Source organism: Schistocerca gregaria, chromosome X, assembly GCF_023897955.1.
Source record: "Schistocerca gregaria isolate iqSchGreg1 chromosome X, iqSchGreg1.2, whole genome shotgun sequence".
Lineage (NCBI taxonomy): Eukaryota > Metazoa > Arthropoda > Insecta > Orthoptera > Acrididae > Schistocerca > Schistocerca gregaria.
Window position 1 is genome coordinate 586,777,865 of NC_064931.1, and position 25,781 is coordinate 586,803,645.

Genomic DNA, 25,781 nt, shown 5'->3' on the forward strand with positions numbered 1-25,781 from the left:
TACATTCTGAGACGTCAAATAATCACCAATTTAGTATTGGAGGGAAGCATGGGGAGTAAAAATTGTAGGTGGAGACAGAGAGATGAACACAGTAAGCGGGTTCAGGAGGATTTAGTTTTAGTAGTTATTCGGACATAGAGAGGTTTGCTCAGCACACAGTAGCAGGGAGAGCTGCACTAGAACAAGTCTTTGGACTAAAGATCATACCAACAACAGAGGTCATTGGGGTATGTAATGGCTGTGTAGATCTTCGTTTTCCCAGCATGTGATATGGATTTCGACTTTCGATGGCATATATACATCGGGTACCAGCAGAAATTCTTTCATTTAAATCTACGGGTATGTGATTATAACAATTGCACCAGCTTCCCAGGTACATGAACTATTCAGTAGACTTTATCTTTTCTCTGTCGACTATGAAGTGCTACTTTTGTGCATATTTAGTTCTGCCTAGTTGCATAGTTTATTGATGAGTTGTCTTGCTTTACTTGCTGCTATGGCGACCCTTTTTTACATCTCTCCAAGACTCGTTCATTGTCGCTGTCATGTCGTCTGCATAAGCACATACCTGAAAATTGCCACTTTCCACTATATCCCATTACACTCTTCAACTTTGGTCTCTCTTATGACTTTCTCCAGGGTGAGATTAGACAGCACGTCCGAAAGTGCTTAATTCAGTTCTAATGGGGAAAGGTTGTGAGAATGCTCCTCCAGTTCTTACTATCGCTCTTGACTCTTGTACGTTACTTACAATTTATTTTACAAAAAGTTTCCTTTTATTTACTTCTACGGTCACAAACAGTTTGTTAACAGATTACCGGTTTTGGTCTATAATAACCATCATCAGATCTGTTTTACAAAAACAAAGTCTTAATGTACTGCAGCCAGTCAAATGTTAGATGCAGATGCTTGCTCTAGCTACCGCTTTCTGTTCTAAATTTCGTATAATTACAGAGTTTCTTGTATCAATCCCAAGTTACTCAGAGTAGCTACTGACAACATGACGTGTGCATATAATGTTATTTATATATATTTGACGATGCTGGTGCCGATTCAGCATCTAGCATTTGACGATGCCACTATGGCTGCAGTACATCAAGACTTTGTTTTTATAAAACATATCTGATTATGGTCATTATAGAGCTAAAGCGGTATTCTGTTAACAAAAAGTTTGTGACCAGAGAAGTAAATTAAGGGAAACTTATTGTACATACGGGTCACTGTTTTATTCGCGACAATGTCGCAACTTGTGAATTTATTTTACGTCATCTGTGTACACAACTCTCAGAGTAACTTGGGATTGGTCTCAAAAACTCTGTAATTATACAAAACTGAAAATAGAAAGCGGTAGCTGGAGGAAGCCATAGCTATAATTTCGAGAAATGTGTATTTAAACGTAAAAAAGTAAAACCAAGTGTATGTCAATGTACGCAGTGTTTATCTACGGTGTTTAAATTCGTTCTTTGCAGCTGCTGCATATACATGTTAAATTTCCACTTGCATTTCGTTTTATTCGTTTAAAATGTAGTCAGTGGTTTGTAATGGAATATACTACAATTTTGATTTGTTTCGGCATTTAGAAGCAGCTCATTTCAAATGATGTAGAAGTTTGATTTTTTGATAAAGTAGAAAATCATCGTTGTAAATACGCTTGAATCTAGACCAGTGAAAATGTTTTAACTGAATAAAACGAAACGTTTATGATAAAAGAAGTGCTCGTATTTTAATAGTTTCAAAGCCAGATTATAAATGCCTTATGTCATTGTAAGGCAATTACGGATACTACGGCTACACAAATAAGGAACTAGAGTAGAATTATTGTCTGACATAATGTGCAAGAAAACGGCGGTAGCCTCGTACGGATTTCATTAATTCAGGCGAGCTAATGTACATTGCCCTTACTCTGCATCGGAGCTATTTACGCAAGCTGCAGGGAGGAAGAATTGGTATCGATTGACTTTGCGAGATGAGCATTGTGTGGAGGCGGAAGGGGAAGCGACCTTGTCCGCGGCGTGCGCGAAGCTGACGACGGCGTCGTCGAGGCCGAACACCTGGAGCGGGCACAGCGAGGCGACGAGCGCTGGCACCCGCGCGCGCACCGCCAGCCCCAGCACCGCCGCCTGGCGCCGCGACACGCGCCGCACCACGCCGCCCAGCCCGTACCTGCAACGCGCACACCACAATGCACCAGCTGCAGAGCTCAGAAAAACAACGTTCACCAAAACAAGTACTCGGCTAGTACGGTTACAAAATACTTACGGGAGCCAGATATTTTTTTTTTTCTCAACCTCCATTCGGTCGGGAAATGGAAACCAGAGCGAAAACTCAAAATTTTTTATTTACAACGTTTAGCTACACCTGCCAGCTACATCTCTAGATAATCCCTGCACTGACTTAAATACAATGCTGGAAAAAGTACACTGTTTTAGAGGTTTCCAGTTCACTCTAGATTTTTTGTTCCAACACTGCATATGGATTACCTGAAATGATTACATTTACGGATCAGCAGCGCAAGAGGTTTTGAAATACAAGGTATCGAACCAGGCTGAAACACCCATATAAGTATGCTGTTTAGCGTACACGGGCGGCAATACAGGCGGCGACTCTGGCGAATACTGTCCTGGGATACGTTATGCCACGCCTGCTCGACCTGTTCTCACGCCACAACGAGGAAGGTGGCAGAGCGACAGTAGTGCATTGCATGCCGCCGATCAGCCGCCTTCCTGCATGGGGCGCGGTTATGCTACCCCCTTCGTTTTAAATAAGGACTGCCGCTTTAGACGCGCTATTTGTTTACAACGTGAAGCGAATGACGGGGAGTGGCTCTAAGGCATTTACCTTTCGGCGATGACCTAGTAAAATGAATCTATCTGAGGATACATCTGTGCCAAACCGGTAGTGGCTTAATAAAAAGTGTTCTACAGCCAATTCGGATTAATTCTTTCCAAACATCTACGCAAAGCTTCACCGGATTTTTACTGCTATTTTAATTTCTTGACTGATCGGAGGTTGAAAAATATAAGCCCATTGTACACTTTATTTAGAAATACTGCTTGACACTCAACAAACATACATCTAATATTTAAAAAAACCTACTGCATAAAGAAAAAGGGATTCTTATGTTTTGTCGCTAAATCTAATCGAGAAAATTACGAGCAACATGAAATAAAGAAAAAGTGAAAAAAATATAAAACAGAGCAAGCGAGACAGACGACAGGTAATAATGACGTCAAAAACATTACACTGATAGGAGGACAAAAACGGTAAAGTAGGAAGACCTAGAGAGAAAAACGAAAACCTACAAAAGCATGCGTAATAGTGAAACGTATGTACGCTGTCTATTCGAAAATTGAGGAAAACTTCGAGGAAAAGACAAACAGCTATATGATTATGAAGAGCTCAAATTGGTAGCCAGAACTAAGCAGAAAAGGGAACGGCAGAAAGGTGGAAGGAATATATAGGGTATTTGGTTTCAATTCAGACAAGTATGTGTCTCTAAACAGTGCATCATTAAAAAAAATTGTGGGCGAAAAGTGAATATTAATAAAGAGGACATCTGTCTGTGCTACAACCGGCAACCACTTAATCACACCTCCTGCGTGTCCGGGGTCAACTTTTTATTTTCAAATAGGACTCTCCCGCCTCCATTTTTATTGAATATTGGGATTCTAAACCAAAAAATACGTACGGTTTACTCAAACTATTGTTTCCCATTCGCGGTAGATGGCGCTGTAATCGACAAATATCAAGTGCAATTAAGAGCTGTACCGTGGAACTTCAACTACTCAAATTAAACTCGGAAAATGGGTACAGAGTGACATTTATTTAAACAGTAATGTTAAATTTATCTAGGACGTTACAGACCCTCATAACAAAACCTTGATAGGAAACATAATACGATCAGGCTACGGAACAGGAACAGTTTATGGCCAACAAGCCGTTACAGAAAGACATTAAGATTAATGATACTCCAACTCCACCTAAATCTGAAAACTCCACCACACGGGCTCCCTAATACTTATATTCAAACACATAAGTTAACCCACACTTCACACCCATGATATTTCCGTAACACTAACAGGACATGAACGGGTCCAAACCGAGCCCAGCACAGAATTATTCCAAAGTAGATTTTAGTGTGAACCTTTCATGTGCGCCCAGTCGTTCTATGTCCACACATTTCTATATTATAATCTTATTCAGAGGGGGCCCTGCACTCTTACTTGAAAATTTTCACATAATGCCAGTAACAGCATTACCAAAATCTGAAACCAAAAATAAATCACTAAAATCCAAAACTACAATCTAATTCATTCATTAACAAATTTCAAAGAACACTTATTTCGGAGATAAAGATACAAGATAAACCTACCCGTAGTCTGGGAACATCAGCGAAGTAGCTCATGCAGTTGCATTTTTTGTTACCACCGTGGTACATTTCCACTCATCTAACCACCGTTACTTGTTTGGGCCATTCTATTTACTGTCCACACAAATAACTGGTAGTTATCATACCTCAGGTTCATCTCAAACACAGATGCTATACGATACAGCTCCTGCTGCCCATGAAGATACAGAAAAACCGCGTGAGGTCCGATGACACGGTCAGCATCCCTCAGTTAAATGGAAATGACTTGATAACGAAAATGCACTATAACCCAGCCACCACATCACCGTACTGTGGACTTTATACTTGCACCACAGCATACGCAGTTGCCCGATAGGAAAACAATCATAAAAAACATCTGTTCCGTTATGTGAGTTCTATAATACTTAAAGGGCCACAAGTCAAAGATCAGCTATAGCACCCATGAACTTGCGGTAGAACATAGTGACAACAAGCAACGAATAATGTCAGTTCAGAGCAACAAATTCCCTTCAGTACAGAATTACTCAGAAGGACTACCATTTAACAGTCCCTTCGCTCGGTCCATTCGTATTACTGGAGAGGAAGCTGCTCCCATTTAGTACGTTCCATCAAGAGCACATACTGTCCTGTCCATGTTGTTCTGGCTTCGTTCATCTCTGAAGGCAGCGACTCAGAATCTCCACAGACCTAATCACAGTAATCACAGAAACGGACTCCGCGTGACTGCTACGGTCGCAGGTTCGAATCCTGCCTCGGGCATGGATGTGTGTGATGTCCTTAGGTTAGTTAGGTTTAAGTAGTTCTAAGTTCTAGGGGACTGATGACCACAGTAGTTAAGTCCCATAGAGCTCAGAGCCATTTGAACCATTTTTGAACAGAAACGGACTGCTGTAGACGCACTTGTTACACATATGTTCCGTTACATCCTTCCCCACATAGACTCAGTACGCCATAATTTAGAATGTAGCGTCTGCAGCGACTTCTCTGACAGTGGTCTCGAATCTGTAATCAATGCGCTTTCTCCGGGTGTATAGTTAAACAGTTCGAGAGTTAAAAGTTCCGTTTTGTCGGTTGCAGTTTAAAACGAGTGCAAAATATCTGAAGCGTCACGAGGCAGTGTTCCCTGTAAATTATTGAAAGGGACCAAAGCTTTCATATGGAACTGTTGTTAAAAATCTTAGAAAGTCAAAGACCTTCGTTGCGAAGTGGGTCAAACGGTATTTAGAGGTTGGAAATATGGATGATTTACCAGAGAGAGGGCTAAGGTGCAGAGCTGTAATCGATAATGGCGGCGATTGGATTAACTATTAAATAATTGTGTAGTTAGTAATTACATGCATTTTCATGTAAAAATATATTTATTATAGTGTCTTTTATTGCATACAGATAACGGCGTACACTTTCTTGTACAACCCGTACTTTCTCGCCATCGCTCCGTAGTTCGCCATGTGCCACCCTCCCGGCTGCCATCGCTGTCTCCCAGCGATGCACGACACGCACCCCATCGGCCGCCACAGGCAAAGACGTGGCAGCCGGCACAGAACCTACCCATTTTCTTCTACATATCATTTACGATGTATATGTAAAACTCTGTATTCTAAGAGTTTACGTTGATGTTCAAACTTGAGTGTTGGTTACTTTGGGGGAGGGGACCAAACAGCATCGGTATCATAGGATTTGGGAAGGATGGGGAAGAAAGTCGGCCTTGCCGTTTCATGGGAACCATCCGGCCTTTGCCAGAAGCGATTGAGGAAAATAATGGAAAACCCAGATCAGGATGGCCGAATGCAGGTTTGAACTATCGTCTTCTCGAATGTGAGTCTAGTGTGCTAACCACTGCACCACCTCGCTCGATACTTGGTTGCTGCTAATGTGATCGTACAGTAGAAATAACATGGTTAGACATTGACATTTCTGAAAAGTAAGCTAGTCGTAAAGTAGTTTTCTGTTCCCTACAATGTTAATTGTGGTGATTCCCCAAACTATCGACATTTCTGTGAACAGCCTCGAATCCCTCCGTGGGGATTATACGTTGTGTGTTGTTTCCATCCAACGTCGTAACTCTCGCGTTGGCCACTACACGACTTTGGCGGAATGCTACGTACAACCATTGTAATAAGGTAAAATGTCCATTAAGTGATCCCAATTGCTCAGAGGCAAGGAGACTCTTGGAATCAAGCATCACGATGGGGGCAGAAAACCACACTCCTGGAAATTGAAATAACGTGAATTCATTGTTCCAGGAAGGGGAAACTTTATTGACACATTCCTGGGGTCAGATACATCACATGGTCACACTGACAGAACCACAGGCACATAGACACAGGCAACAGAGCATGCACAATGACGGCACTAGTACAGTGTATATCCACCTTTCGCAGCAATGCAGGCTGCTATTCTCCCATGGAGACGATCGTACAGATGCTGGATGTAGTCCTGTGGAACGGCTTGCCATGCCATTTCCACTTGGCGCCTCAGTTGGACCAGCGTTCGTGCTGGACGTGCAGACCGCGTGAGACGACGCTTCATCCAGTCCCAAACATGCTCAATGGGGGACAGATCCGGAGATCTTGCTGGCCAGGGTAGTTGACTTACACCTTCTAGAGCACGTTGGGTGGCACGGGATACATGCGGACGTGCATTGTCCTCTAGGAACAGCAAGTTCCCTTGCCGGTCTAGGAATGGTAGAACGATGGGTTCGATGACGGTTTGGATGTACCGTGCACTATTCAGTGTCCCCTCGACGATCACCAAATGTGTACGACCAGTATAGGAGATCGCTCCCCACACCATGATGCCGGGTGTTGGCCCTGTGTGCCTCGGTCGATTGCAGTCCTGATTGTGGCGCTCACCTGCACGGCGCCAAACACGCATACGACCATCATTGGCACCAAGGCAGAAGCGACTCTCATCGCTGAAGACGACATGTCTCCATTCGTCCCTCCATTCACGCCTGTCGCGACACCACTGCAGGCGGGCTGCACGATGTTGGGGCGTGAGCGGAAGACAGCCTTACGGTGTGCGGGACCGTAGCCCAGCTTCATGGAGACGGTTGCGAATGGTCCTCGCCGATACCCCAGGAGCAACAATGTCCCTAATGTGCTGGGAAGTGGCGGTGCGGTCCCCTACGGCACTGCGTAGGATCCTACGGTCTTGGCGTGCATCCGTGCGTCGCTGCGGTCCGGTCCCAGGTCGACGGGCACGTGCACCTTCCGCCGACCACTGGCGACAACATCGATGTACTGTGGAGACCTCACGCCCCACGTGTTGAGCAATTCGGCGGTACGTCCACCCGGCCTCCCGCATGCCCACTATACGCCCTCGCTCAAAGTCCGTCAACTGCACATACGGTTCACGTCCACGCTGTCGCGGCATGCTACCAGTGTTAAAGACTGCGATGGAGCTCCGTATGCCACGGCAAACTGGCTGACACTGACGGCGGCAGTGCACAAATACTGCGCAGTTAGCGCCATTCGACGGCCAACACCGCGGTTCCTGGTGTGTCCGCTGTGCCGTGCGTGTGATCATTGCTTGTACAGCCCTCTCGCAGTGTCCGGAGCAAGTATGGTGGGTCTGACACACCGGTGTCAATGTGTTCTTTTTTCCATTTCCAGGAGTGTATTACATCCACGTCGTTGTTCCTGGATCACGCTAAACGAAGTTGGTAACCAGACATTGAAATAGCTAAGCAAATTCTACTGTACAATAAAATCTGCAACACCAAAGTAAATTTCGAACATAAATATCAACCGTTAGAGTACAAAGGTTTACATTTACATCGTAAATGAAATGTAGAATGAAATGCGTCTGTTCTCATTTGAAAAAACAGGCACACTTGATATTTATCAATTAAAGCGCCATTTGCCACGAATGGGAAACAATGGTTTGCGTAAACCGTACACACTTTCTGGTGTTGTCTCGGAATATGCAATATAAATGGGGAATTCCTATTTGAAATACGAAGGTAACCTCGTCCACGCAGGAGGTGTGGTTAGGAAGTGGCAATCTGTAGGACAGATAGAAGTCACCTTCACTAATATCGCCTAGAACTTTTTTTTCTTTTGGGACGATGCGGCGTTTTTGAGATATTTAGTTGTCTCAAGTTAAAACAAACATCCTGTGTAGCAGGGCTACACAAATAAGTTGAAGACAATGTTATCTAAACAGAAGATGAAGTAAATGAAAATACTGTGGGAAGAATTTGACAGAGCACTGAAACACGTAAGTTGAAACAAAGGACTTGGAGTAGACGCCATTCTCTCAAAATTAATGAACATCTCGGGAGAACATATCGTGACAAAATTATTGCGACATATGGGAAATAATTTCACTCTTAAAGAAGAATGTAATAATTCCAGTTCCAAGGAAGGTAGGTTCTGACGGTGTTTTTATTACACAACCTTTAAATAAATACGTCGCCGTTGCAAAATAATGACACTAATTTGTTAGACGTGAACTGAAAAGCGGGAAAAGATGATCTCGGAGAAGATTAGTTGTCTAACAAAACAGAATGAAGAAAGGGAAATCACGTTTCTTACAGCGTTCGTAGACTTGGCGGAAGTTTTGACAGCGTTGACTGGAATACTGTCTTTGCAATGCTGGTGGTGGTGGTAGTGGTGGGGGGGGGGGATTAAATACACGAGTGGAAATAAACATACTATAATTTGTGTAGAAACTTGACTGCAGTGCTAATAGTCGGAGGACATGAAAGGGAAGCATTAAGTGAGACGCTAGTGCGACAGTTTGTAGCCTATCCCATTTGTTATTCAGTCTGCACATTGTGAAACAAGAAACGAAATCCTCGGAGAAATTTTTAAAAGGATTTAAATGTCGAGGTGAAGAAATAAATAAAAACGTAGAAATTTGTGAATGACTTCGTAATTCTGTCAGAGACGGCACAGTACATGGAAGGTACAGTGAACGGAATGAACAGTATCTTGAAAACAGGTAATAGTATGAATATAGATAAAAATTTAAAAAATGGTAATTTTTTGTAGTCAGATTAAATCAAGCGATGCTGAGGGAACTGGATTTGGAAATGAGTCACTTAAAATAGTAGCTGAGTTCTGTTATTTCAGCATCGAAATAACTGACCATTGCCACGGTAGAGGCTCTGTAATGGTGTGGGGCGCGTGCAGTTGGAGTGATATGGGAACCCTGATACCCCTATATACGAATCTGACAGGAGAAACGTACGTAAGCATTCTGTCTGGTCACCTGCATCCATTCATATCCATTGTGCATTCCGACAGACTTGGACAATTCCAGCAGGACAATGCGACACCCTACACGTCCAGAATTTCTACAGAGTGTCTCCAGAAACACTCCACTGAATTTAAACACTTCCGCTGGCCAACAAACTCCCCAGACATTAACATTATGGAGCATATCTGTAATGTCTTGCAACGTGCTGCTCAGAACATATTTCCACTCCCTCGTACTCTTACTGATTTATGGAAAGCCCTGAAGGATTCATGGTGCCAATTCCTTCCAGCAGTACTTAAGACATTAGTCGGGTTCATGCTACGTCGTGTTGCGGTACTTCTGCGTGCTCGCGGGGCCCTACACGATATTAGTTAGGTGTACCAGTTTCTATGGCTTTTCGGTGTATCAAGCGTTGATAGCAAAATATCCATTTACCCCAACTTTTAAACTATAATGTAGTAAACATTCAGATGGGTAGAGAGTACATATTTCCTGTTAAAACTGAGTGCAGAAAACAAAATGCTGTGCTGTTAAAATGTACAGTTTCGTTTTCGTTCTCACAGTAGTTTTAACTATGACAGCAGAGAATTTAAACCATTAGGCAAATTGTTTCTCTCATACATATTTCTTGTAGTTACATAAAATTTTAAACTGGAATTATATACACAACAATGTGTTGTTTTGTTTTCTCACCCGCAGTTGGTTTTAACAGAAAAAGGAAAGTTGCATTATGGTGATTAGATTTATGCCTGAAATACTATTACGGAAACTTACCCGTTCAAAACTTTGTAATCTTACGTATTCGCAGATTAAACTACATCAAATACTGTCTTTGACATTACTATACTTACACATCCTATTGTTTGAGAGGTCTCTCTCATAACTCATATATCAATGGTCCCAATTGATTTACCATCCATTTTAAGACGTTTTAATTTCCATTCAAGGGTTCTTTAGTAATAAAAATAAACAAAGCTCAATGTCAGTGAGAAGGGAGAGAAGATGGACAGAAAGAGGAGAGAGGAAACGAGCATAGGGAGGGTGAAGGAAGAGATGTTCAGAGACATGGGGAAAGCTGGTGGACAGAGAAAGGGAAAACGGGGTTTGTAGGTATATCTAGTTCCCACATGTATTTAACAAACTGCGTAGCATTGTCGAGTTCGCAAGTGTGTCGTACAATTAATGTCAGAGCTGATACTGCAATACGTAGGTTTTAGACAAAGTTATTTCAGAATAAAAGATTAATCATTTGTTGGAAATGTTGCACTTTTATATTGTGGTAGAAGGAAATTCAAAATATATTTGTTTTCTATTACAGTGGATTGTGTTGTGGACTTTTTCATTGGTTACAATATTGACTCATTAAAACTTAATGTTACATCGAAACAATTTCCATCTCCAGTTATTGGAGACGTAGGAAATTGGAGCCTTTTATTTTGAGACCGTAGCATTACTTACTGGCCATCAATGTACGACACATAGCTTGGCTCATTCTACGCTACACCAGTCTGTCAGGATGTGTTAAATGTTACTATAAAAGGAAAGAACTCTCCGACTTGCAAAAGATATTAGGAATAAACGGTATCACATATTGAGACAGACGTTTCTTTCTTCAGGTCTTCGGTGGCAATAAAAACATGTAATCCTCGGCAGTGGCTTATATGCTCGTTAAAATAAGGAGCGTATGAAAGCACCACCTGACACGACGTATCCGCGGAGGAAACCGTTATGTATAATCTGACGTACAATACGGTAAGCTGGCATGACTCCTACAGAAAAACAGTAGAATAAAAATAATGCACGAGTCGAACATCAGTGCAGCAGCACCAACATCAGACGTCGTGCAGTGTAGTGAGATAATACCACTTCTGGAAATGTGAATACCGGTATATCTTAATGTACCTAATTGAAGGATGTGTGTCGCCGAGCAGCGGTGTACGTACTCTTTGGAGCGTAGAGCAGTGAAGAGCTGCGGAGTGTGGAGCGTGCGGTCGCCCAGGTGCCACAGCGCCTCGCCGTCGACGTCGGCGTCAGCGTCGGCGAGCAGGGCGTCCAGGTGGTGCGGCAGCGCGTAGCAGGCGCCCCCCAGGGCAGCCAGCGCCGCGGGCAGCGAGCGCAGCCACACGCACAGCCCGCGACCCGACAGCGACCGCAGCTCCGCGCCTGCCACAGCACGCCTCCCTCAACATTTGTCCTGTGAGGCATTACCCATGTTCGCCGCGATTCTACTTCCGTCTAGTATCAAACCGAACCGCCCTGGATTCGCACGCATAGCACTAAGTATCTACAACTAGACTACTTGTCTGATCTAGCGATAATAGATGGTGTACAAAACTTTTGCTCGTGAGTCAGTCTCCATATTAGTGAAAACCGTATCAAAATACTTACAGTAGTTGCTGAGATTACACACAGAATATTTCATCATAGTTCAGTTAATTTGAACGAAACATTTATGATATAAGTCTTCATTGTAAATTACTCGGTGTATTAGTGAAAACGACATCAAAATACCGACTGTAGTTCCTAAGGTTTGGCTTGATATACAGACAGATAAACTCGGCGATGGATCTTAATTGAGTTATATGTACAAATTACTACTTTGGCTTAACTGAATACTGGGTTATACGAGAGGCAATTCAAAAGTAACACGAACTTGATGAACAAACTATATCTCATAGATGACCACATGTGTAGGCTTTATTAGATGGCTGGTCAAATAAAAAAGTCTTCATATTTTTCATAACAAAAACAGAACGAGTATATGTGTCGTCATGGATGACAAAAGAAACGAGGAAGAAAGTAAGTAGTAAAACCTGCCATCAGCAAGTAGTCTGAAATCTCAGGCTGTGCCATTTCACCCCTAATAACCTCGTTAGATTGTCCAACGGGGCCGGCGAGCTTATATGCCTCTACGACGATGTACACATTCTCTCCCACCAAGAAGCACGGTGGAAAGTGTGTGCTGAACGCACGTATCACGCGTGAACTGTCTACCAACCATATTCGTCTTCAAAAATCAGATAACCGCATAGTTTTTCTTATCTGTCTATGACTCGACCCTTAAAATACCCACCCATGACAAAACTATTGCACTTGATACGGATGTTATGTGAGACAGGCGAAATACCTTGATCTGAAGAGTATAACAAATTCCATTACAAAGAAGGCAGGTGCTGAAAAAGCTAGTAGAGAATCGAGAGTGACGTCGAGAATTATTAGTCGGGGTTCCGTAGAAATATAAGAACACGAGAGGCTCAATACCATTTCTTTCAAATCCATCAGAAACAAACGCAAAATAATTTTATTTAAAAAAGCGGATAAAGTGCCACTAGAAGTCTTCCTAAAAGACAATTTCCATTCCTTCCGAACTGACTATGCGAATGTAGACGAAATGTGGCTCAAATTCAAAGATATAGTAGCAACAGCAATTGAGATATTCATACCTCATAAATTGGTAAGAGATGGAACGGATCCCCCGTGGTACACAAAAAAGGTCCGAACGCTGTTGCAGAGGCAACGGAAAAAGCATGCGAAGTTCAGAAGAACGCGAAATCCCGAAGATGGGCTAAAATTTACAGACGCGCGAAATTTGGCACGTACTTCGATGCGAGATGCCTTTAATAGGTTCCACAACGAAACATTGTCTCGAAATTTGGTAGAAAATCCGAAGAAATTCTGGTCGTATGTAAAGTACACAAGCGGCAAGACGCAGTCAATACCTTCACTGCGCAGTGCCGATGGTACTGTTATCGACGACTGTGCCGCTAAAGCGGAGTTATTGAACGCAGTTTTCCGAACTTCCTTCACCAGGGAAGACGAATGGAATATTCCAGAATTTGAAACACGAACATCTGCTAGCATGAGTTTCTTAGAAATAGATACCTTAGGGGTTGCGAAGCAACTCAATTCGCTTGATACGGGCAAGTCTTCAGGTCCAGATTGTATACCGATTAGGTTCCTTTCAGATTACGCTGATACTATAGCTCCCTACTTAGCACTCATATACAACCGCTCGCTCACCGATAGATCTGTACCTACAGATTGGAAAATTGCGCAGGTCGCACCAGTGTTCAAGAAGGGTAGTAGGAGTAATCCATTTAACTACAGACCTATATCATTGACGTCGGTTTTCAGTAGGGTTTTGGAGCATATACTGTATTCAAACATTGTGAATCACCTCGAAGGGAACGATCTATTGACACGTAATCAGCATGGCTTCAGAAAACATCGCTCTTGTGCAACGCAGCTAGCTCTTTATTCGCACGAAGTAATGACCGCTAGCGACAGGGGATCTCAAGTTGATTCCGTATTTCTAGATTTCCGGAAAGCTTTTGACACCGTTCCTCATAAGCGACTTCTAATCAAGCTGCGGAGCTATGGGGTATCGTCTCAGTTGTGCGACTGGATTCGTGATTTCCTGTCAGGAATGTCGCAGTTCGTAGTAATAGACGGCAAATCATCGAGTAAAACTGAAGTGATATCAGGTGTTCCCCAGGGAAGCGTCCTGGGACCTCTACTGTTCCTGATCTATATAAATGACCTGGGTGACAATCTGAGCAGTTCTCTTAGACTGTTCGCAGATGATGCTGTAATTTACCGTCTAGTAAGGTCATCCGAAGACCAGTATCAGTTGCAAAGCGATTTAGAAAAGATTGCTGTATGGTGTGTCAGGTGGCAGTTGACGCTAAATAACGAAAAGTGTGAGATGATCCACATGAGTTCCAAAAGAAATCCGTTGGAATTCGATTACTCGATAAATAGTACAATTCTCAAGGCTGTCAATTCAACTAAGTACCTGGGTGTTAAAATTACGAACAACTTCAGTTGGAAGGACCACATAGATAATATTGTCGGGAAGGCGAGCCAACGGTTGCGTTTCATTGGCAGGACACTTAGAAGATGCAACAAGTCCACTAAAAAGACAGCTTACACTACACTCGTTCGTCCTCTGTTAGAATATTGCTGCGCGGTGTGGGATCCTTGCCAGGTGGGATTGACGGAGGACATCGAAAGGGTGCAAAAAAGGGCAGCTCGTTTTGTATTATCACGTTATAGGGGAGAGAGTGTGGCAGATATGATACACGAGTTGGAATGGAAGTCATTACAGCATAGACGTTTTTCGTCACGGCGAGACCTTTTTACGAAATTTCAGTCACCAACTTTCTCTTTCGAATGCGAAAATATTTTGTTGAGCCCAACCTACATAGGTAGGAATGATCATCAGAATAAAATAAGAGAAATCAGAGCTCGAACAGAAAGGTTTAGGTGTTCGTTTTTCCCGCTCGCTGTTCGGGAGTGGAATAGTAGAGAGATAGTATGATTGTGGTTCGATGAACCCTCTGCCAAGCACTTAAATGTGAATTGCAGAGTAGTCATGTAGATGTAGATTGATCGTACAAATTACCTTCTGAAATGTTCAAAGAAAGGCAAACCTACATTTATAGCATTTGTAGATTTAGATAAAAGTTTTGATGGTATTCACTGGAATCCACTCTTCAAAATTCTGAAATCAGAGGGTATAAAATATAAGGATCGAACTTCTAGAGAATCAGACTGCCGTTATAAGAGTCGAAGAGCCTGAAAGCAAAGTGATTGTTGAAAAGAAAATATAATTTATTGAAATGTGGCGCTATACTGGAAAATTGAAGGGAGGGCAGGGAATGGAGGACCGGTGGAAGTGGCTTGTAGACAAGTCCCTGTTTCCTTGTTTGTTTGTTTGTGTGTTTGTGTGTTCCTTGAAAACATAGCTCAGAACATCCCTCTTGATGGACAGGCATCGACTGTAGTGCTGTAGTGAGGATAGCAACTGGCATTTCTATGCAGTGAGATTGGAGCAGCTACTCCGAGATAGGGCAGCTGTTCCTTACGATATACAATGTGTGTCTCGAAAGTATTGAGGTATATATATCGTCGCGCAGCGGCATTGGAGTTAGGTTCGGGGGGGGGGGGGGGGGGGGAGGGGAATGGGACTCTTATATTTGTAGCGCACCGTATGATGTAAGTCTGCTCCGAGTATCAGAGTCAGTCAGGATCACCGATTTAGTGCACCCCTGTTTTGAGACCATGTCAAAGCGGATACTTTCGAACAATTGTGGACGATTAAGTTCTGAACGAAACTCGACTAAAACCTGCAGAAAATCATGAACTGCTTCAACAAGCCTATCGAGAGTCTGCTCTTTCGTATGTGTACTCGTATGTTACGGAGTGGATGAAGATGTTTAACGCGGCCAGGAAATGTTGCACGATGATTCCCGCTCAGAAAGGGCTATCAACAAGCCAAGCTGTTGAAAAATTGACTCTTGTGAGTGGGCTGTAGAGAGCTGATCACTGAATGAGTGTTCGGCTCTTAGCTTACATTCCAAAAACCGTTGCTCATCGGAAAGTTATGAAAGAAATGAACATGCTAAAGGTGTGCGATAAGCCGGACGATTAGAAGGCCAATCGAATGTTGATCGCTTGTTAAACTGAAGTAATTCGTGTAAATTTAACGTAATTATTTGAAGAATGATATTATCTGTGAAGAAACTAAGACATTCCAGTGTGACGGGGAGACAAAATATCAGATGGCGAGTGGCGCAACCTAGCGTCCCCGAAACAGAGGAAGGCAAGGCCGACCAAACCCAGATTGCTTAAAGGGCTCTGTCTTTTTCGTTTCGAAGGGTATTCTTCACAAAGAGTACCTCAAGAACATAACGTTGACGCTGTTTACTACGTGGGTGTTTGGGAAAGATTGCGGAAAGTGTGATCCGTGTGCGAAAAGACATAGCTGATACCTGACTGTTGTATGCGCCCAGCTACATGACTCTCTGCGTCCCCGATTTCCTACAGTCCTCGTGTCGGTCAACTTCTTTTTATTTCCCACAAAAAGAAATCTACTGAAAGCATGCTGATTTGACAGCACGGAGACTATCCAGGTAACTGTGATAAAGATATTCCTGTCAAGGCCTGCTAGGACCGTAGCGGACATGGGAGAGTCGGTGGAAAAAATATATACATGCTGATGGAGAGCACTTTGAAGAAGACTAACCCTTTGCAGAGACACCTATAGTCAATCCGATTTTAAAAAGTATGTTTCACGGCTTTTGGAATACACGTCGCATATGAATGATCAGCCGGCCAATGCCTCTAGTCCAATGAGGCATTTCTCAGTTGACAGAGGTGCTGTGCAGGGACCTGAAATCTTTCGAAACTTAATGTAAAATATGCTGAGGTTTAAAGCTCACCTCTATCTGTTGCAGAGTTTGACTGCTGTGTCTAAACTTAGACAAATGTAATACAACACGCGAAATGTACGGAAAGGTCTATTTCGTTTCACTGTGCGATCAGCAGGCAGTCATTATATTTATAATTATCTGCAAGTATCTAGGAGTGTGTGTTCATTGTGATTTTAAGTGGAATCGCCTTCTAACCGTGGAGGAGCAAGATGCGAAACTCAAATAAATTGGATGAATCCTTTGTAAGGGTAACTCACGCATGAAAACACTCGTTCTACCAGTTCTTGAGTATTGACCGTCGGTCTGGTACCCTTTGCAATGAATTAAGTGAATAAACAGAAAACATTCAAAGAAGAAAGAGTATATGTGCTACGTCGAAGTGAAAAGGTTCCATGGCTGCAGTTTTGATGGGAATTGAATAAATGGTTTAATATATGTCCAGTGGAATGATCAACAGAGTATTGCTCCTCGTGTTTGTATGTGCATATGTCCGTGCACGCACGTGTGTGTGTGTGTGTGTGTGTGTGTGTGTGTGTATGTGTTTTGCGTGTTATTGTTGTTGCTGCTTTTGTTGCTTCATGGGTTACAGTCCAATCTTTTACATGATTACCAGGTTACCGCATGGTAAGAGAAATCATCAAGCACTAATGAGAAGCTGACTTAGAGGAAACCTGATACGCTGTAGTTTGGAGTGTTGTGTTAATGGATACATAGTAATGACAAAATGAACTATAACTGTTCTAAGTCCCAATTAACATGACATTAGTTTCTTCATGAAACACTGTAATTATGCGAGGAATATTTTAAAACTGTTGTAATTAACATTTATTATTTTCTCTGTAGTTTTCGGGTATAGGACAAGTTTTTGCAAAGTTTACCTAAAGTAAACTGACACACCGCTATGTGAAGTGTCACCAACCAGCGTGTATATGAAGTGACAGCTATCATAACCTGGGACCATAAAGTGTACGAAAAACTTTTAATGCAGTATCTAACGGCAAATAATGTAATATATATGGAAATATCGCTTAATTTATTTGGTGACTGAAAACTCTTTGCTTGGTAGTACACATCCATGGAAGAGTGTAGCAAAAGAATAAGCTCAGAAGTCGAAATTCAGGTTAGTCTGAAATAAAAGTTTATTAAACACAAAGATAATAGTATTATAGTGGGATGAAACGATAGTTTTAGCGGAAGTTTTAGAAGATCGATTCCTGATTCTAAAACCACCACACTGTTGATGCAGCATGCAAGTAGGTATCTTTTTGTACACTTCCTTTAATAAACCATAAATCTAGACGTTAAGCGCTCATCATATATTGCAAATATAAATACATACATCAAACTGTAATTTAATCTATGGAAACACTATGGAAACAACAAGAATTCAAAATATCTATGATTAACCATGGATTTTATGTAGTTAGTGTTCGAGGAACTTTATCTATCTACGTTGTTCACATAAAGAATATACAAAACGTTCTAAATCACAAAATTACCAGCACATAACAGTCAGGTATGAGCAGAGAGTTAAATGACATTAATAAAGATTCTTTTTTCGAATGAAGCTGCTCTAACCACTTCAAGATATAATGGAAAAGGCCGTAGGCCCTACTGCTTGGCGACAAGCCTATGGATTGGCAGTATTTGTTTGTCCTGACAGGATTACAACTATTAAACTCTGTATACTCGTGCAACATGTTACGTCTCATCAGCCAGTACTAGAGGCAGATCAAAACGAAATGCAATTATAAGTGAAAACACTTGAGAATGTTTAAATACGCTCTTAACTGAATGACGTAGTAAAAGACTCTGCCACAGTTAAATGTTACCTGTACTGCTTAGTTTGTTTTACATACAGAAAAACTTAAATATTTTGTGTGACGTCATCAGCTTTTGCTCGTTGTCCTGAACGCTCCTGTTCTTTTAATTAATTGTGATATTTTGCGTGTCTTTGTCCAACTGTCTCTGCGTGATACTGTTTCTAAAAATATAGCGGTAAACGGTTTGCAACACAGTTTGCGTCTTCTGTGATGTAGAAACTACATGAACTGCAGCTCTGTGTATGTTTATTTACTTCTCCCCTTTTGCTTCCACCTATAGACCAGTCAGTGCAAGTCATTAGTGAGCGTGGAGCTCACCGACAGATAAGTACTGTTTCAAGTGTTAAGTAGTTTCTTTCGAGATCAGAACACTTAATCAGATCTCAGTTAAGTTTTTCTTTTTTTTCTGTTGATAAGGTAGAGAGTGGCACTTACTTTACATTTGTTGTCGTGGAACTAACAAAATCTAAGCTAAATACTCTGATAAAGCTTTTGTGTATTCGGTAAGGTAAGCTACATAGTTTACTCGTAATGTGATTTTTGTATAGTTTCCTTTTATTAGCCGGCCGCTGTGGCCGAGCGGTTTTAGCCGCTTCAGTCCGGAACCGCGCTGCTGCTACGGTCGCAGGTTCGAATCCTGCCTCGGGCACGGATGTGTGTGACGTCCTTAGGTTAATTAAGTTTAAGTAGTTGTAAGTCTAGGGGACTGAAGAATTCAGATGTTATGTCCCATAGTGCTCAGACCAATTTGAACCATTTTTTTCCTTTTATTTCCTTGTATTTGTTTAAAGAAGTTGTAAAATTTCACTATGAGTGAGAACTGCTCGAATTATCATAGGTTAATGAGTCGTGGGGTACGTTGTGGATTGTGTAGCTAGTGGTTTCACCCGTGTTCATTTAGCAGGATAGCGAGGCATTTATCAAGGCCCTCTCCTGGAGATGTAAGACTTGAAGTAGGAACAGGTTAATAATAAAGTAATAAATGACAATATGTGCTTTTGGTATAGTTAAAGGATGCCAGCAGACAGCTCGAGAGACGACGGAGGAAGGGTATGGGAAAGTGGGAACTGGCAGTTAGCAGTAAAACCATTAGGAAAGACCGTGTTCCGGTACTTTCATTTTGAATGTTAGGAATATGTTTAGCCAGCTGTCAGAGTCATGTGGAGGCGAGCCTCCAGTAGGTGTAGGAACAGGTAAGATGTAACCGACTTCCACCGATGTCAGGACGCCTAAGACAGACAGAAAAATTAAGAGGAATGGGAGTCTGCTGCTTAATATCAGTCATGGGCCCAGAGTAGGCCCACAGCTACAGGAGACTTTAGATAAGGACTACCGAGTCACTAATATTTTCAAGTGACGTCCGGTGCTTAATAAGATGACAGAAGAACTAGGGGCCTTGTGTAAGTATTTCTGTTGTGGTTGGCAGGAGAGCCAACACAGGGTTACTAAAGGATGCCGAAATGCACGTGTCTCAGCTCACGCAGGCTGCCGTGAGGTCTGGAACATGACAAGGGAATTAGAATTGAGAAAAACGGACGTAGCTGGTGGAATACTTAACTTTAATCCATTAATGACGAACGTCGCTCTTGACATTACATGATTCACGGAATCAATAGCAACAGATAATGGCGCCTTGCTAGGTCGTAGCAAATAACGTAGCTGAAGGCTATGCTAACTATCGTCTCGGCAAATGAGAGCGTAGAAGTCAGTGACCCATTGCTAGCAAAGTCGGCTGTACAACTGGGGCGAGTGCTAGGAAGGCTCTATAGACTTGCCATGTGGCGGCGCTCGGTCTGCAATCACTGATAGTGGCGACACGCGGGTCCGACGTATACTACCGGACCGCGGCCGATTTAAAGGCTACCACCTAGCAAGTGTGGTGTCTGGCGGTGACACCACAATTTCACTAAGAGGATCAGGTAGACATAGTGGGAGGGGGAGGTGGCAAGCCTTGGGAGAGGCAAGGGTTATGATATAGGTGATGATTTGGCCAAGATTGCTGCTCAAATTCAGTAAACTAATAAACATCTAAATCTACATGATTACTCAACAGTTAAAAATTAAGTGCCTGGCAGAGGGTCCATCGAACCACCTTTAAGCTGCTTTTCTAGCGGTCCACTATCGAACAGCGCGCGGGAAAAACGAACACTTAAATCTTCGCGTGCGAGCGCTGATTTCTCTCATTTTATTATGATGATCATTCCTCCCTATGTAGGTGGGAGCCAACAAAATATTTTTACACTCTGTAGCGAAATCTGGTGATTTAAATTCCATGAGAAGGACCTGCCGTAGCGGAAAACGTCTTTGTTTTAATGACTGCCACCCCAATTCGTGTATCATACACGTAACACTCTCTCCTCTATTTCGCGATAAAATATAACGAGCTGCCCTTCTTTGAACTTTTTCGATGACCGCCGTCAATCCTATCTCATTCGGTCTGTTACATTTTCTAACTACTCTGCCAATAAATCGCAGTCTTTGGTGTGCTTTCCACACAACATTAGCTATGTGATTGTTCCAGTTTAAGTTATTCGTAATTGTAATCCCTAAAAATTTAGTTAAGTTTACAGCCTCTAGACTTTTGTGATTTATCGTGTAACTGAAATTTATTGGATTCTTTTTAGTGCTCATCTGGATGACTTCACATTTTTTGTGATTTAAAATCAATTGCCACATATTGCACTATACAGGTACTTTGTCTAAATAGTTTTACATTTGTTTGTTTAAGCTTAGCTTTGTACAGCTATTCCGGCGTAAAAGTCAACCCCATATTGGAATTGCTGTAAAACGGGTTAATATGGGTGTTTAGAGGGAGCTCATGACTGCTGATAAGACACACATTTCGGTGCTGCTAGTTTACCGCAGAGTTTAGGTCGGGAAATACTAGACACATCCTCCATCTGAATAGAATTAGGAAGCAACGTTCTTTGAAGCTTATTAGTAACAGAATAGTCTAGGCTCGCTCAGGATCGAATTCCAGTGATAACGTGTAGGTTGGCTAGACCTGTTTTCTTTGAAAGCAGGTAAGAGATATCCCTGCTTGTGGAAGGTTCGTTTGATGCTGAGTTCAGTAATGTAGAATGCAGGTGAGAAGGTAATGTAAGCAGACTTCACAAAAATGTTAGGAGACTTAAAAGTAAAGAAGGCCAATTGCTAATAGATTTTTATACTGATATGACATGTATCTCAAGGTATAAAAATATTAGAAGAATTAAAATAGATGAATTGCTAACAAATGTTGACATTGATTTTATTTTTATCTTAGGGAAAAAAATCATATAGAGAAGAAATACTAAAGTGTCCTTTGAAGATGTACTATCATACCCAAAAGTATCCGAACAACCTGAACTGCGTTTCACCTTATTTTCATGAAGAGCACATAACGTTTCTGCCTTGCAGGTCCTCTAATCTCCATTTTGTACAGTCGTCTGACTATAAAAAATGGATTCCGCAAAAGATCACTCTAGACTACTGTTCTTTACGGTAATCAGTCCCGATGCAAATCAATACCACACTATTAAAATTACTAGGAAATGCGTCATTAGAGATGAGACAGTCCTTAACGCTTGTAAACTCAATTTTATTGCAGTAAGTGACATTTCAAAATCGCTACCACTCTCATTAGTATTTAAGTTAACTAACACGGTTACATCAGGCTAAATTAAATATTTTTATGAACAAGACATCTTGAGACAATACCTGGACTCCTAAAGTTCGATGACAGTTCAAAGTATTTCTTTTCTTTCCACACCCGTGTAACGTCACTCCTGATGCGAGTGGTCATTCGTGAACTGTATGTTGAAGTAAGCAGCTAAAAGCAATGCGATGAACAGCGGCAAGCGCTCTATGGAAACCTCAAAATTAACAACCTATCACAGGTAATTTCTATGTACTCATGATTGAGCAATTGTTTGTGCATGTTTTTTGAACTGTAAACGACATGACGACCTCTTTTTTCTGGATGTGGATTACAACCAATCACCTACAGCCATTGCACTAACCAAAGCTTTCGTGAATAATCGAGAGTCGATCACAGCAACGTTCTTGATTGGCAACTAGGCAAAAATAGTCTTTAAATGTCGAAGGTTTCGCCAGAATCAGTCACCAAACCTGAAACTGAAAATATTTATGCTCTGCCTGGAATCCTGTCAACACCCTTATCTCCCTATTAACTAACCACGAAAAATGTTTAATACACTTTCAAGTAACAACATCTGCAAGTCTTTCCGACGAAGTGCGATGATGTAAGATTTTGTGGCTCGGACTCGAACGTAACACGTAATCAGTTTGTTAACTAAGTAAAATCAGATGTTAGACATTGAATTTTTCCACCGGCAAGGAGATAGTTCAATTTCAAATGAGGGAAAAATTTGTTTGCCTGATCAGAATCGAACCAGCCATCTACCGCCGTTGTTTTCTATCCACGTATTGCACCATCAGTGTGATGTGTGCATGTCTGACTAGAAATAACGACACCAATCGTTATTGTTGACACATGATGCTACATCAAAACTGGATATTATTTATCACTAGCGGTTCGCCGCACATCTACTAAGGCTTGAAATGAAATCTTGAATTTGTTTGTACTGGACCGGGATTCAATCCCACATATGTGCCTTTCATGGAGACCTAGAGGATTTGTAATCTTCGGGAAAACAATCAAATGACCAAACTATATCGTTCTTCATATATCAGATACCACGAAAGAGGAGATCGGAGATCGAATCCTTGTCTAGCATGAAATATTTCAACGTCTCAAGTTCATATAAAGTAAGAGACCTGTGACCTTAAATGACCACTGGCTCATTAAATAAAACTTAATGTCTGCTGTATGTAAACTCAATGACGGCAGAGTTTTTGGCCTTCACGATTTCCACCTCTGCTATGGCCCAACCTAAAGCGCTTGTGACCCAGTTGGCAGTGAAGGGATATGATATCCATAATGCGAGTTCTGAAATGCGGTGCAAACTAATGTTCTTCACTTGGCGTTATTAGAGGTGAAGGAAATCTGCTCGTGTGTGTTTAAAATGACCGTCAGAAGTGGGGACCGAACCCATACCTCGCAATTAATAAACTAGGATCAACTCACCAGACTACAGAACCTCGATACGCTGCTTTTATGAGTTGAGCGTATAACGCGCCTAGATTACAAATTAGACACAGTGAAGAAATTAGTTTCCCATTAACTTGTTAAGTATCAGCAGGCTTCTTGCACAGAAATTATGCTAGTCTCACGTCTTCTGGTTGTAAAGACGCTTTTGGACATCATAAACTAAAATTTTAGCTATTTCAAGAAACTTCTTAAATCAAGCAATACCATTACAGAGTATGAAGTTACCAAATACTTCAATTATTAATGCCATTATCGCTATTAGGTCATTCATTCTGCTGCAGCAACACGAGTCCCTAACGAAAACATTTATTGCTTCTGGGTCTCTTTCAGAAGCAGTTGCCCAAAAACAGGTAAATATTTAGTTCGCAACATATGATTGTCGCGTTCTGTGGTATCAGTACCCGTAACAATAGTTGTCTAGTTCTTTCCATATCTATGGAATATATTACAAGGTAATATTGGACGTCTGAAATTATTCGTAGATTACATTATAACTAAGCTAACCGATGAAGACGTTAGATTATAACAGAAATTGCAGTGCATTATTTCATTTATTTGCTCTTAGCAACGTCACTTGCAAAATGCTAAACTGGCGGTAAGCCCCACTTTCAAAGCCAGAGAATGTTTGTCTACTATTAAATGTTGTGATCATTCTCTCCAGATAACACCTATTTCAGGTAGAACAAGGAAAAAATATCGCAGACAATCTACTGTTTTCTGTTGGTAAAGTCATTCTATGTGGTCCAAGTTCACATATGCGCGGACTAACTCTAACTGTAGCACCCACTTCAACAACGTAGAATAATATTTCAACATTGTAAAACTCACATACAACTCAGAGGCCTTACACTTGGTCGCCAGCTAGAGAATCTAATTCTGTAGAACACCAATTTCAGTAAACTGATGTAACGTAGTTTACTTACCACTGCTCTTTCTCATCGGAAAACGCGCAACTGACTTATTGGGCTTTACAGCTATACTGCAACAGTAATTTCGTGAGCAAACAATGTATACGAAGTGCAGAATTTAATAGAGCTGTGGCTTCCAGTTCTGTATATTGCTGACCTATACTGACTCTCCGTCATTTCAGGGCCCAGGTACTGTAACGTCATACTGACACCAGCAGTCTGCTCGTACTGAAAACTTGACTGTTCGTTCCACTTGATTTCGTAAACACTGAAATAAAACTCACGTGACCTTCCAACATGAAAGGTTTCATTCCGTTCTCCTTTCGTTCTAGGAGATTAGTTTTCTGGTCAGTGGTTTTTCCCATCTAACCAGCGAAATGCGGAAAAATACAGCCATTAATCGCTTCACAAACCCCTATTTAGCTCTTTTAAGATTTCTTTTCACGTCCGTATGCGAAGGAATTTATAAGGGGCATTCAAATGAAACCCGGTCCCTAGTGTAAAGTAACGGTAACAATTTTTTAACTCAAAAATGTAGTTATACGCAGTACACACACTCAAAAATAGTCGCCAAAGCTGTTGTCACATTTATCCCATTGCGACACTAGCCGGTCGATTCCGTCCTTGAAGAAGCTATTAGGCTGCTGTCGGATCCAGGCCTGGACCGAGTCACACACTTCGTCGTCCGTTGAGAATCGATGTCCGCGAACAGCTTGTTTTAGATGTCCTAATACATGAAAGTCACACAGTGAAAGGTCGGGACTGTACGGTGGATATTCCAGCGTTTCCCACCGAAACTTCCGCAATGTGGTGTTCACCGCACTGGCCGTGTATGGGCGGGCATTATCATGCAGGATAACGCCAATGGACAACGTGCCTCGGCGTTTCGACTTGATGTCTCGTCTAAGGTTTCGTAAAGTGACTTGATAACGCTGGGCATTGTTGGTGGTTCCCCGTTCCAGGACCTCGATAAGTAGTGGCACCTTGTGGTAAAAAAAAAGGAGGACATCGTTACCTTACTAAACTTGTGTGCACGGTGTTTGATTTCTTTGGAGGTGGTGCAGTAGTATGTTTCCACTGCTTGCCCCGACGCTTGCTTTCCGGTTCAAAATGGTGACACCATCTTTCGTCACCTGTGACAATACGCGA

General features: G+C 41.9%; 1 protein-coding gene across 1 annotated transcript in view; it reads right to left on the reverse strand.

Moving 5' to 3' along the window:
* Window positions 1–484: 484 nt before the first annotated feature.
* Window positions 485–25,781, reverse strand: part of LOC126298231 (uncharacterized) — a 641,644-nt gene continuing 616,347 nt past the window's right edge. Inside the window, exons 4-6 of the mRNA XM_049989537.1 lie at window positions 11,518–11,737; window positions 2,001–2,163; window positions 485–568 (exon numbers count right to left, since the gene is read on the reverse strand). Of these exons, the coding sequence (XP_049845494.1) occupies window positions 485–568; window positions 2,001–2,163; window positions 11,518–11,737 (467 nt within the window). The remainder of the gene's footprint in view (window positions 569–2,000; window positions 2,164–11,517; window positions 11,738–25,781) is intronic.